Source organism: Paramormyrops kingsleyae, chromosome 13, assembly GCF_048594095.1.
Source record: "Paramormyrops kingsleyae isolate MSU_618 chromosome 13, PKINGS_0.4, whole genome shotgun sequence".
NCBI classification, from domain to species: Eukaryota; Metazoa; Chordata; class Actinopteri; order Osteoglossiformes; family Mormyridae; genus Paramormyrops; species Paramormyrops kingsleyae.
In genome coordinates, this window is record NC_132809.1 from 27,795,065 (window position 1) to 27,808,430 (window position 13,366).

The following is a 13,366-nucleotide window of genomic DNA, read 5'->3' on the forward strand; positions in this document are numbered from 1 at the left end:
TTCTGCTTCTGGCAAAACCCAAGGCCTCCATTTAGGCATGCAGCTAATTTGACGTGTCGTTAGCGCCGAGGCTAACGCTGTAACACCTCAGGCCTGCGGAGTACATATTACAAAATTGCTACAAGACAGATACAGATTGACGTGAGCCCACGCGGAAGAGGGTTAATGCGTTTTAATGGTGAGCAAACAGTTAATCGATATTTTATTTTTTTTTAAAGACGCAATGAGCCCGTAAGGTTGTCGAAGCCGTAGACGCGGGTGCTTTAGGCTTTGTTTCACTGCATTGCCCACATCACCTTGCTCTGTCAATCTACGCCTCGGATCTCTCAAAATGGCCGTCTGCTGCTACTCCTAGTCATGGACGCGTAACTGTTTTTACGCGCGTTACAAGATAACAGAAGCTTACGTGAGCGTTTTAACGTGGCTACATAGATTATGTATACAGGTGACAATCATATCTACCCCAACGAACAAATTTGACTTTGGGTTTGGGCATAGTTTCCCATGTTTCACAACACTCTTCAAACATGAACTCACCGTAAACCAGAATGGCGACCTATCGATGCCCCTAAATCTGTGTAAATCCAGGCACAGGCGACGGTTTGAATGAATGAAATCTTCACTGCCCAATAAGATGGTTGATATAGCGGTTTCTAGTTTTTTGGGCCAATCGATGCTCCAGCTTCGCATGGGCCCGCCCTCGTCACGAGCGCCCGTTATTTCCATACATGTTTCAGGGTGCCGCCGACGCAGAACGTTTCCTGCCCTGATGCATGGTGGTCGGACGAAGGAATTGTTGGAAAATTTAGGTTAGTATATAAATGTGTTTTTACCCAGTGTGCCTTATTTCAAAGAGCCATCTCCAGCGGGAAAAGTGGAGAGGGCTGCTGGAGATGGGGAGTGCCACGGGCGCTTACGGAATTAACAAAATAATAAAAGGGAATGCAACTCGAAAATGTTTTATTATTAATTAATGGATTCTTGCATCCCTGTTAGCTAGCCGTTGTGGATAGTTATTTAGATTTGCCTCTATGTATCGCTTCACTTTCCGGCGGGGCGGATGGCTGAGCTTTAGGCCGGCGGTCGATGGAACGGAGATAGATGGGCGTTTTCGTTAAGTTTTAGGATGTAACTCGGCGACAGCAGGCACAGCGTGCGGTTAAATTAGCACTAACGTTAGCTTACATCGGCTAGGTGGAGGCAGGAAGGTGGCTAACCGAGCGCAGCTGGCTGCCTGCTCCGCAAAGGAGCCCCCTTATCCATAGCCAGGCGTTTCGGCGTGGAGCCGAAATGTGGTGCCGACCCCCTTTCAAAACATTTTAATCAGTGCACCGTTTTAGTAACCGATTAATATTAGACACTGATGCATTTTTCTCGCTAAATTGGTAGCTGCCTGGCGATATATTAGCCATGTGGCTAAGCTAATTTCAAAAATACACAGGCATAGAACTGTCATTTACTGTTAATCTTATGAATTGCTTGGTGCTTATTTGTTTAATTTTAAACTAATGGCGTAGCACATAATGTATACATATTAGTTTAATCTTTTCAACATCGTAATGTTAAGCATTCGGTTTTAAGGCGGATACATATAATCGTCAATCTTAAAACCAAGGGCACCGTTAAAGCGTTTTATTCGTAGACCCGTACAGTATATCAGGTGTCTAGATAGTTTAGTGATTTACATTTAATTTTTCCTGTTTAAATCCCGGAATACATAGTTGATAGGATAAAATCGGTTGAAAAATTACTATGAACTTACTTGAAATTCATATTGTTCAAATCAGGTACTAGAACCTGACGTTTTCAAAACAGCAAAACGCGGGCGTTTTGTTATGTTAAACTAGTTTATTTTACAGCGACACTTTCAGTGTTTTTATTTAGGTGTATCCAGTACAGTGAAGACTGGGCTAATAGCGTTTTCTGTATACCATATGTTATTACTTTTTAACAAGACTATATTTGAGTAGCTAAAAATTACCATGGCACAAAAATAACACAATCCTTGCCTAAATACAATGCTCCCCTTTTTTGACAGGGCGTGCAGGTGGCTTTGTCTTTATATGGTCTCCAACGTCATAAAATGATTTCCCCCTTGCATATCTTTGAGATCCATATTGTGCATTTTCACTGAATGGTTTGACATAACCTATATGATGTATTTATTATTGATATAACCTTTCCCCATGATTGTAATGAAAACCATACCTGCAGCTTTTTCATACAATTGTGTTTTTAATACAAAAAAGTTGTTTGATTAAATTATCAATTGAAAGCTTCAACTAATTTTCACACAAATACTTTTGCATTTTACACAAAATATTGATTAATAAACAGCATTGCCTTTTTGACACACTTCTGGTAATTTGTTAGTGAACGGATGTGAAGAGAGGCTGATAATTTTTTTTACTGTGGGTCTTATTTCACGTATACACAGAAGCTTTTTGTATTGTTGGTACTCTGAGAACTTAAGCCCTAGAATGAACAGAAAGCCATTTGTAAGGCCAGTTTCTGTGTTGTTTCCAAACAATGGCCCCGTTTCATCAGAATAACTGAACTGCTTTTCAGGTTTGTGGTTTGAGCGGCTGAATCGGTATGAGGCCAGGGACCGTCATATCTGGCCTCAGCCTTCAATTGCAGCCCGCCAGAGGGCATTGCCTAAGGCTGTGAGAAAATATGGGGTCACATGAGGACATTTGAAACTAGTAATCACATGTAAAAGCCCAACTTCTTTTGTTCTTGTCTCTTTGAGGTCAGCTATTGGTCAGTGTCTATAAGTGGAATATGATTTCAATACCAAATGTGATGAGTAAACCATTACTACTGCCCTGCTCACTCTCCACGTCTGTGCGATTCCTATACGCACCATCAGTGGGCACTGCTGGAGACCAGGTTTGTCTGGTGCGCTAGTCTGCCCCCACTGACTGCAGTTGGACTGAGCGGCGTGTGTGTGTGTCTGTGTGCAGGATAATCATGCTGTTGGCTCAGATAAACCGTGACTCACAGGGCATGGCGGAGTTCCAGGGCGGCGGAGGGGAAGCCCAGCACGTCACCCTCTGTCTGGCAGAGGCTGTCGCTGTAGCAGGTGAGCTTTCTGCTAGCTACCAGCACAGCTCTGCAGCCACTGGCTACTTCAGTGCTGCCTGTAGACATGTCCTCAGTTGTAAGTGAGCCACCACCCCTCTCTTTTGCCCCTCTAGACGGTGATCAGGTAGACAGCATGGACACTGTAAGTCTGCAGGCTGTGACTCTTGTAGATGGGTCTACAGCATATATACACAACCCCAAAGGTAAGCGGACAAATTCTACCCACAAGACTAGCATGAACTGCATACTATCCTACACATGGTGCATAAAAGTGTATTTAGTTCATTTTCATAGAAATCAGCTGCATGATTTTTATTTTTTATTTTTTTTAATGCATGGTCTATTTCAGTGCTGAATTGTTAATTCAACTCAGGTATAGCAGCAAGTGCCATTAAAGATTGAAATATTGTAATACTAATAGTGATGTTGGATAATGTGAGCGTTAAAATACCTAGTGGCAGTTGTGGGATGAGCTTAGTCTGACTGAGGTGCACAGTTTCCATTTCAGATGGAAAGTTGATGGACGGCCAGGTCATCCAGCTGGATGATGGATCTGCTGCTTACGTCCAGCACGTATCGATGCCAAAATCGGGTACGCACTCGAGAGTGATTGTTCTTTTTACACTATTGATGTGAGTAGTTGAGATAATCTGTCTGTGTGATGAGCCTAACCATTGTGTGGAGTAGATATGTTTGATGGTCAGGTTGTATTGAGCACTTTGTTGTGTGACATTGCAGGAGGGGACAGTCTCAGACTTGAAGATGGTCAGGCTGTACAACTTGAAGATGGAACGACCGCTTACATTCATCACACTTCTAAAGGTGTGTGATAATTTCCATCACCAAGTGTGTATATAGTGACAGCATAGACTGTAGTGCACATAAACTTTGATCTTTATTTGAATATGTGATTAATTTATTTCACATTGATATGCATAGTTCCTGAACATTAGTTGACATTAGTTCCAAGTTGCCATTTGCTAACGTTTTTCTCCCTGTGTGCTCAGAGGCGTATGAGCAGAGCGCCCTGCAGGCGGTGCAGCTGGAGGACGGAACCACGGCGTATATCCAGCACGCCGTGCAGATGCCCCAGTCCAACACCATCCTGGCCATTCAGGCAGACGGCACCGTGTCTGACCTACACACAGACAGCGCCATCGACCCCGAGACCATCAGTGTGCTGGAGCAGTACACTGCCAAGGTGGGCCACTGCTTCCATCTAACAATCTAGCCAAGAACACGCCAGGTACTCTTTGGACAGGATGGGTGCAGGAAAAAAAAGTCAGAGGTCAAGCAATGACCACATGCTACAATGCTGCATGCTAATCGCATCAATTCCTTGCCGTATTTAGACTGTTTGATTAAGCGTGCTCCTGGTTCTGATGAACATTCCTGAAAGTTGCACCATGGTCTCTCTGCTAGTGGAGCTGACTTGTCTGGCTTGGTCTGTCATGCCTCAGGTGGAGAGCGCTGACTGTGTGACCAGCGCAGGGCTAGTTGGTGGGACGGAGACCGATGGAAGCATGCAGATGCAGGTATGACCCCAAGATGCTTTGCTGCCTTGATGTGGGACCGCTCTGACCATGCTCTTCCCACGTCCGCGTTCGAACCTCTGCTTCTGCTCTGTCAGATCGTCCTCCAGAGCCAGACCGGCAGCCGGAGTACAGCCAAAGCTCAGCAGGCCGGGGAGAAGTCCTTCCGATGTGGTTATGATGGCTGCGGGAAGCTGTATACCACAGCCCACCATCTGAAGGTAAAGGCTGTGTCTCACTCTGTGTGTGTGTGTGTGTGTGTGTGTGTGTGTGGAGGGGGGGGGGTTACGGGTGTACAGCCATGGAAAATGTTGAGACCACAGCACAATTTTTTGTTTCACTCATTTCACAATTTATGGGTGTCCGTCTGTGAATAATTTTCTTTTTTGCAAACTCCAATCTGGTTGTCCCCCTTTCTCATTGATGAAGGGCTTCTTCCTCGTTTTATGGGTTTCAGTCCTGCTTCTAGGAGCCTGATATGAACTGTCCTAGCAGTGCACTTCATAGCACTTAATGTTTCCCATTCCTTTCGAAGGTCACTTGATGTCATCCTCCGATTTATGAGAAATTGTCGGACAAGTTTTTCCCGAGTGTGTGTGTGTGTGTGTGTGTGTGTGTGTGTGTGTGTATACACACACGTATTTAAAATTAACTTATTTATATAGTAGAGGGGTGTAACGGTACAGTTTTCTCACAGTACATGCTAACGAAATGCACGCATTCCACGGCAAACATTCACAAGGAACCAATACAGGAACAAACATATTACACCACTTAAAGATACGCTTGGTGCCTTACATAGCATGCTGGCTGCTGACCAACACCATGGCGTCACATTACGTCAGCCAATGGTCGACAGTCGGTGGGATAACCGCTCATAAAAGGTCGTACAGCTGAAACGCCGGTGATTACGTTGGAAGTATGTGGCTACCTTTTGCCAAGAGGCAGGTCCTTTACACTGTCTGCTATACTGACATTTAAATTCTAGCCCTCAAAAGAAACACAACCGTAATTTCTTAGGTGCATTTTTTGGAAAAAAAGTCTTATTTATACCAGTACATATAAGAAAATGACTGGCATGTTGTAATACCGCGGTTCTCGTGTGCGTATCGAACTGTCAGGGGCTCGCTAACATACTGTCTATCGTTGCACCCCTAATATATACAGCTCTGGAAAAAATTAGGAGACCACTATATATTTTTTTAAATCTACATTAAATCCTGGTTTAATCCTGGTTCTGCTGGTGCAGCAGGCTGCTTCCAGGCTCAAAGTTTCTAAGACTGCAGTACACAAGAACAAGATGAAGCAGGAGCCACTGGCATTGACCAAAAACCAGCCAGGTAGAGGGCAGAAGCAACTTTCTAATGCCAGAGATGACAGCCAACTTATTTGGCAATGCCTCATGAATCGGAGGATGACATCTAGTGACCTTCCAAAGGAATGGGAAACATTAAGTGCAGGTGTGATGTGCAGTGCTAGGACAGTTCGTACCAGGCTCCGAGAAGCAGGACTGAAGACCCATAAAGCAAGGAAGAAGCCCTTCATTAATGAAAAGCAAGGAAGAGCAAGGCTGAAGGTTGCAGAAAAATTTATATTTTACACAGGCTCATATGCATAAATTGCAAAATGAGTGAAACTGAATTTTTTGCTAGGGTCCCTCAATTTTTCCCAGAGCTGTGTGTGTGTATGTGTGTATATATATGTATGCATATATACAGTACTCACAGAAAGTTAGGGATATTTGGCTTTCAGGTGAAATTTATGGAAAACGTAAAAAGTTCACACTACAGTGATATTATATCATGAAAGTAGGGCATTGAAGTAGAAGCATGCAATGGTGATTTCCTCACCTCAAACAATTTATTGAAACAAAAGCCAACAACAGTGGTGAGTGTAACGTGTCATGTGCCCCTGAGCACCATTACAGCTTGACAATCATGCTGTTCACAAGTCGGCTTATTGTCTGCTGAAGCACGGCATCCCACTCTTCTTGAAGGGCGGCCCTCAGGTCATTGAGGTTCTGGGGTACAGAGTTACGAGCCTCTACACGGCGACTCAGCTCATCCCATAGGGTTTCTATGGGATTCAGGTCTGGAGAAAGTGCAGGCCACTCCATTGGAGGTACCCCAGTCTCCAGCAGCCGTTCCCTAATGATGCGACCTCGATGAGCTGGAGCATTGTCATCCATGAAGATGAAATTAGGCCTGTGTTGTTCATGCAGGGGCACAATGACTGGATTAATGATGTTATTCAGGTAGTGTGGGCTTGTCACTGTACCATTCACAAAGTGTAGGGCAGTTCTGTATTGACTAGACACACCTGCCCACACTGTAACTCCACCATCACCAAAGGCTCGTCTGGTGACAACAGTGGCTGATGCCTAGCGCTCTCCTTGACATCTCCAACATCGTTGGCGGCCATTTTTTCTGCTCAGCATGAATCGACTTTCATGAGAGAACAGCACTGAGGCCCACTGGTCCCTCGTCCAGCTTAAATGCTCCCTGGTCCATGCAGGATGATGACGCTTGTGCCTGGTGGTGTGGTCAGGTACCCTTGCAGGTCGTCTAGCACGCAGACCACGCTGATGTAAACGCTTTCGAATGGTCTGACGTGACACGTGGGTGCCTCTCACCTCCCTTAAATGTGCCTGGAGTTGAGTGGCATTCATCATCCGGTTCCGCAGGGCACCGTTCACAATGAAGCGCTCATCAGTATGGAATGTGGCCAAAGGACATCCACTTCTATGCCTTTCTGTGACTCTTCCAGTCTCTCTGTATCTCTGTTGCAACCTCCTGATGACACTCTGTGACACTCTAAGCTCAGTGGCCACTTCTGTCTGAGAACATCCTGCTTGAAGCTTCGCAATGGTGAGGTTCTGTTGCTCAATTGTTAGGTGTCGTCTTGGTCTCATGATGTCAAAACGTGAACAGCATGATGAGGAGGACTGTTTATAAACCAATTCTGATTGAACCGGGAAATTTATTGGTCGATTCATGGATCAAACACCTGTTGTGAATTTTGCCATTAAGCTCCTTGTTAGAGAATAGCAAGTTGTGTAAAAAGTACTGAAACACTGAACAGTTGGACATGTGCATTCAAAAGTTCAGGGAAGGTCACATTAAGTACACCTGTAAAGGTTATAGTGCATTTTAGGTTCATCCTGAAATTTCACCCGAAAGCCGAATAACCCTAACTTTATATATATACACACACACGGGGTGGGGGGGGGCGGTGTGACTCAGCGGGTTAGGCTTCTGTATCTGTGATCATCCCATGCCCAGCAGAACTGTTACATCTATTGAGCAAGACCCTTAACCCCCTGTACAATTTCTGTGTATATCTTTACGGAGAACAAATTGGGATATGTGAAAAGAAGCATTCCAGCGTACTACTCGTACTGCACAAATGGCTAATAAAGCTTAATTTATCTTACTCCTCCTGTAAAAAAATTGTTTGGTTCGGTATAGTAGCTTGTATCTGCTGCAGTAAGTTATTTTTAGAAATTGTTACTGTTTCTTTGTCAAGGTGCATGAGAGATCACACACAGGGGACCGACCTTATATGTGTGACCATCTGGGCTGTGGAAAGAAGTTTGCCACAGGTGAGCAGATTGAGCTTGACCTGTTTATCATCTTGTCTGCGTATTTTACCTGGGTCCATCTTTTGGGTTTGTCACATTCGCTCCCTTTTCCAGGCTATGGACTGAAGAGTCACATTCGGACACACACTGGGGAGAAGCCGTACCGCTGTCAGGAGATGAACTGCCATAAGTCCTTCAAAACATCAGGAGACTTGCAGAAGCACATAAGAACGCACACAGGTACAGATCTCTGGGGTGTTGATCTTATGACCTCATGTGGGAAGCTGTCTGTCCCGGAGTGCTCTGACAGTGGTCCGTCCTCGCCCCGTAGGCGAAAGGCCCTTCAGGTGTCCGTTTGAGGGCTGCGGGCGATCCTTCACCACTTCCAACATCCGCAAGGTGCACATCCGCACACATACGGGGGAGCGGCCTTACTACTGCTCCGAGCCGGGCTGCGGACGGGCCTTTGCCAGCGCCACCAACTACAAGAACCACATGAGGATCCACACAGGTGCGTAAAGTCCCTGTTTTAGGAAAATGGCTCTCAGTCCAGTGTTTACACACTGACCTCATCTTACTGACTGAGAGTACATTTGCTCACTTGTCTTTGTTTTTGGTTTGTTCTTTTCTTTCGTTTACCTTCCTTCCTTCCAAGAAGATTGTCAACATTCAGCTTCAAGTGCATTAGAGGGGCAGGGATACCCTGGGTACAGGGGCCCAGCACTTTGCAGGGGCTCCAAAGTCTACCAGATTGTCTTCAGATTGAAAGTGCCAAGCCAAATGGGGGGGGGGGGCCCAAGGTGACATTTTGTCAAGGGCCCAAGATTTCCAGCTACGCCCCTGCCAACATTACAAGCATTAATGCATGTTTCTCCACCAGAAACACCCACAAGCTGGAACACGTCATCGTAACATGCATGCTGATGTGATCAGGTTTATTGGCCAAGTGTGTTGACACAGACAAGGAATTTTTCTCTGGTTGTCAATGGCTCTCATACATACAGCAGATACATATGCAGTTAGAACAAGATGATGATCACATCCAGTCCAGAAGATTTATGCTAGTGAGATTTGATAAATGTACAAAAAATGCAGGAGTGCATGCTAATGGAATGAATGTTGCAATAAATACCATATGTACAATACGATGATGATGATGGGGAAGACTGTAGGTTGATTCCAGACCCTTGACTTTTGAGATGGGCTATGAACTGCATCTCTCCCGTCGTCTCCAGGAGAGAAGCCGTACGTATGCACGGTGCCGGGCTGCGACAAGCGCTTCACCGAGTACTCCAGCCTCTACAAGCACCATGTGGTGCACACGCCCTGCAAGCCCTACAACTGCAACCACTGCGGCAAGACCTACAAGCAGATCTCCACGCTGGCCATGCACAAGCGCACGGCTCACAACGACACGGAGCCCATCGAGGAGGAGCAGGAGGCCTACTTCGAGCCCCCAGCAGGTCAGCCCGAGCCTGTCACATGTGTGCTGTTGCCATAGATACTGTGAATGTCACACTCGTGACTGACCAATAGTAAATAACCAATAAGTGAAATTGCTTAATAAGGATTCTGAGGGTTATACAGTGTATTTGCATTTAATTTTTTTACACCAAAATAAACTCTAATATTTTGCTTAATTAAGGTGCCATGTAATTCATATTTATTTTCTTGGTAGATGATGTTGCAGTATTAAAAATACATTAGGCCAGTCTTCATTGTCAAGATACACGTCAAGAATGATTTAATAAGCAGCATAATACCTAAATGGCCCTCACGGTAGTTCTGGCCATTTTAAGCAATGATTTGCTGAAAGTATGAATCACCTGGCGGTCCGGTGTGTTGATTTTCTGTCTGGACTAAATTTATTACCGTTCTCTGTCTGCATTTGTTGGAAATGAGCCAATTTTCTGTTGAACAATCCTCCCCTTTAATCTGACTTATCTTCCTTCGCCTGTGTGAATCAGAGGCCATCGACGATCCTGGAGTCACCTATGTCCCAGAGGTGGAGGAGGAGGACTCGGGATCTGAGCAAGTGTCTTCCGGTACCCCAGAGGTCATAGGGCAACACCAAATCTCTCTTATCACGCAAGATGGAACGCAGCAGGTTTTTAAACGTCGCTACTCCTCGCTTAGGGTGACCACCTAATCCCTGTCAGGGGGGACACTATGAGCTACTTCAGGTTTTACAAACTACTTTAAAGCTGAAAGGCTCCTGTGTTTGGCTAATTAGTTCAATTCTTCTTGTGCTTTTACTGGTTTGTTCCCTTGATTAAAAGACTCATCCAGTTGTTTCACATTAACATTAGTGACACATGCATGATTATAGGAGACTGACCAATCAGCACACAGCAAGAACTCAGGGCTAAAGTGAAATCCAAGTCTTTTTAATTGAAATGATAGTTTACAAACACTGTTCTAGGTCAAAGTGCCCCCCTCCCCCCCCCGACATGGATTTAACTTTGTAACTTTTTTTTTTACTTTTTTTTTTTTTTTGTAACTTTTGTAACTTTTCTAGAAACAGTACAGGTCTTTGCTAAATTTCTAGTACTTTGTTGCCATCTTTTGTAGTATAAATGTACCTAGAAAATTAAGCTCATCAGTAGCTGACAAAGCAGATCTAAAACTATCTGCATATGAATGGTTATCTATTGTTCAGGAAACATGTCATTTTGAGTCGCACAGGAGCTATTTATTGTGCCCAGAGTTGCCAGCCTGGCGTTAAATTTCTTTGCAATGCATTGCTTGTACATAATGATGCTTTCCTGTTTTATCAGGTCAGTATCTCCCAAGCTGATATGCACGCAATGGGAAACACGATTACCATGGTAACGCAGGATGGTACCACCATCACCGTCCCTGCCCATGAGGCAATACTATCCTCGGGTGGAGAGCATTCTGTCACCATGGTGACAGCCGATGGTACCGAAGGACAGGTATCTTTCTTTCTTTCATGGTTTGTTTTCTCTCACCCAGAAAATCTGTCTAGCTGAAGGTTGTAATGACTTCCTAATAAAATCCTTCAACAGACCAGTTCTCCCTTTGCATGCACCGGTTGAAAAGATGTTCATTTTGTATGTATGGTGCTTGTGGCAATAATTCCAAGGTGTACTAATAATCTTATCCATTTTGCAATGTTTGATGCAGGTTGCCATCGTGACGCCGGATCTGGCCACATTCCAAACAACGCAAGCAGAACTAAATCAGCAGCACCAGCACCATCTGGTAACCGCCAGTCCTCACCCTGTGACCTTACTAGCCACTTCCAACGGCACGCAGATTGCAGTACAGGTAAGACACTTGCTGTTGCCGCTAGATAAAACCAAAATAGTAAGACTAGTTTACTGCAGAGAAGAAAAGGTCTTATTTGGATTATGTTACGGACTCTAAAGTGGGCTGTAATGTATTTGCCAAGTCAGTAAGAGGCTGGCTGTTAGAGCTTTTATGGATTATTTGAAACATTATCTCCTCTAAAATTACTGTTCTTTGCAAAAGTACAGGCAGCAGGTGTGTTGAGATGATAGTTCAGGAACAATGGAGAGAGTATTTGGGTTTCCATTGTTACTTGGTGTACTTTTCTCTTACCCCAAGGACATCATGCTTAAAAGTATTATTGCTGTATGAAAACAACAAAGCATATTTTTGCTTGTTTCCTCTAACTTGTTTAAATTTGGCAACTGTTTCCTCTGTGTAGCTGGGTTTATGGTATCATCATAAATTGCCCCTTTTTATCACTTTGGTATAGATCTGTTTGTGTGGAATTAGATCAGGTTCCTGCCGATAAGTGCATTGTTACTACTTCAGGAAACCATTATCATGTAGATTTAATTGTTTCTGAACATCAAATCAGTCAGCTGATTATTATGTTTGGAGCAGAGTGCTAATGTGCTTTTTCTCTGTTGATCACTTCATTTTCTTTATTAATAGTGACTGTGGGGTGCAACAAAGTAAACAAGATTAATCATTAATCATCCCAGTGAGCCCCAATCAGGGAATGTTGTTATTCTCTGTAGACTTAAGACTCATTAAACAAAGGTGCGATTTGTTTGTTGTTCAGGCAAACATTGAGAGTGACATGAGGGTTTTGGGGTTTTTTTTTTTGGGGGGGGGGGGGGGGGGGCTACTGATAAAATTTGCAGAGGGTGGGGAGATTGATTCCCACCTCAGCAGCATTCCACTGTGTTTGTGCAGCTCAGCGAACAGCCATCCTTGGAAGAAGCCATCAGAATCGCCTCAAGAATACAGCAAGGAGAAACTCCTGGTCTGGATGATTAGCACCCAGCAGCGGATGCAACAGCAGAGACTGTTCTGGTGGAAGGACTTTGGAACAAAGACCACACAGAGCGGAGAGGAATCATAATACTTCTGAGAGATTGCTTGCTCACAGGCTTCACTATAAAGTCAAAACTGAATGGAAATGATTTTTTCCTGGATGTATCTTGTAACTGCACATCTTTAATATATGTGTTCCGGGTAAACATATAGTTAAAAGCGATGAAATGTGAAAATTCTGACGCATTGATGCTTGGACTGACAGATCACTGCTTTCTCGGAATTTGATACAATTTTTTTTCTTGAATGACAACCATGCTGGGTGTATATATGAATTTGAAGCTTCACATCCTCGTTATATTTTACATTTGCTAATATTCAAATGATGGAAAAAGGTTGGATGTGTAAAATTAAAGAACTGCAGTCTCTTATTGATCTTCACCGCCTTTTTGTCAACCGGCATAATTATCCAAAACTACGTTAAAGATAGAAAATGTTAAGAAGACGTTTATATTCTTAATTACCGTAATTGAGTTTCGAGAGACGTACCTGACCACGTAACACAGAGAATTCAGTCACCGTACATGTACTTATGTTACTATGAACACTTTAATGATTATATACTTTTCAGTAACCGTAAGACCGATTGGTTCGGTTATGTTCCATGAAATAAATCTTTGTGTACTATCCTATTTACACAATATTTTTTTGGTTTTAAGTCAACTTCTCGTTGCCAATACGGCTACGTGTATTTATATTAATCTGGTATCTAGGTGTACGTGAGTGAACGAACAAGTGACATCCGGATAATGACCTCATTTTAATTTGTAATTTAATTTAAAATAGGTATACTTGTTCGTTTTGGTACCTCCCCTGCTTGTACACGTCTATGAGA

General features: G+C 43.9%; 1 protein-coding gene across 4 annotated transcripts; it reads left to right on the forward strand.

Moving 5' to 3' along the window:
* The first annotated feature begins 81 nt into the window (after positions 1 to 81).
* On the forward strand, positions 82 to 12,902 carry LOC111850543 (zinc finger protein 143-like). 4 transcript variants are annotated; one of them, XM_023824536.2, is made up of 16 exons: positions 82 to 178; positions 2,967 to 3,085; positions 3,201 to 3,290; positions 3,584 to 3,679; positions 3,826 to 3,909; positions 4,095 to 4,288; positions 4,548 to 4,622; positions 4,718 to 4,840; positions 8,145 to 8,220; positions 8,314 to 8,439; positions 8,531 to 8,710; positions 9,435 to 9,662; positions 10,167 to 10,306; positions 10,977 to 11,135; positions 11,347 to 11,490; positions 12,391 to 12,902. In XM_023824536.2, the coding sequence occupies exons 2-16, from the start codon at positions 2,974 to 2,976 to the stop codon at positions 12,472 to 12,474; spliced, it is 1,911 nt and encodes a 636-aa protein (XP_023680304.1). In that variant the 5' UTR covers positions 82 to 178; positions 2,967 to 2,973; the 3' UTR covers positions 12,475 to 12,902. The 4 variants fall into 4 exon arrangements, with proteins under 4 accessions (XP_023680304.1, XP_023680301.1, XP_023680305.1 ...); XM_023824533.2 differs by lacking the exon at positions 82 to 178 and adding an exon at positions 738 to 809; XM_023824537.2 differs by lacking the exon at positions 82 to 178 and adding an exon at positions 738 to 809 and having other exon boundaries at positions 3,596 to 3,679.
* The last annotated feature ends 464 nt before the right edge of the window (positions 12,903 to 13,366 follow it).

Excerpts from the sequence above, each read along its gene's own strand:
- LOC111850543 (XM_023824536.2), top strand. The coding sequence starts at position 2,974 with ATGCTGTTGGCTCAGATAAACCGTGACTCACAGGGCATGGCGGAGTTC. Across the intron at positions 3,680-3,825 it reads CGTATCGATGCCAAAATCGG|GAGGGGACAGTCTCAGACTT; the intron begins GTACGCACTCGA and ends GTGACATTGCAG. Across the intron at positions 8,221-8,313 it reads TGGAAAGAAGTTTGCCACAG|GCTATGGACTGAAGAGTCAC; the intron begins GTGAGCAGATTG and ends TCCCTTTTCCAG.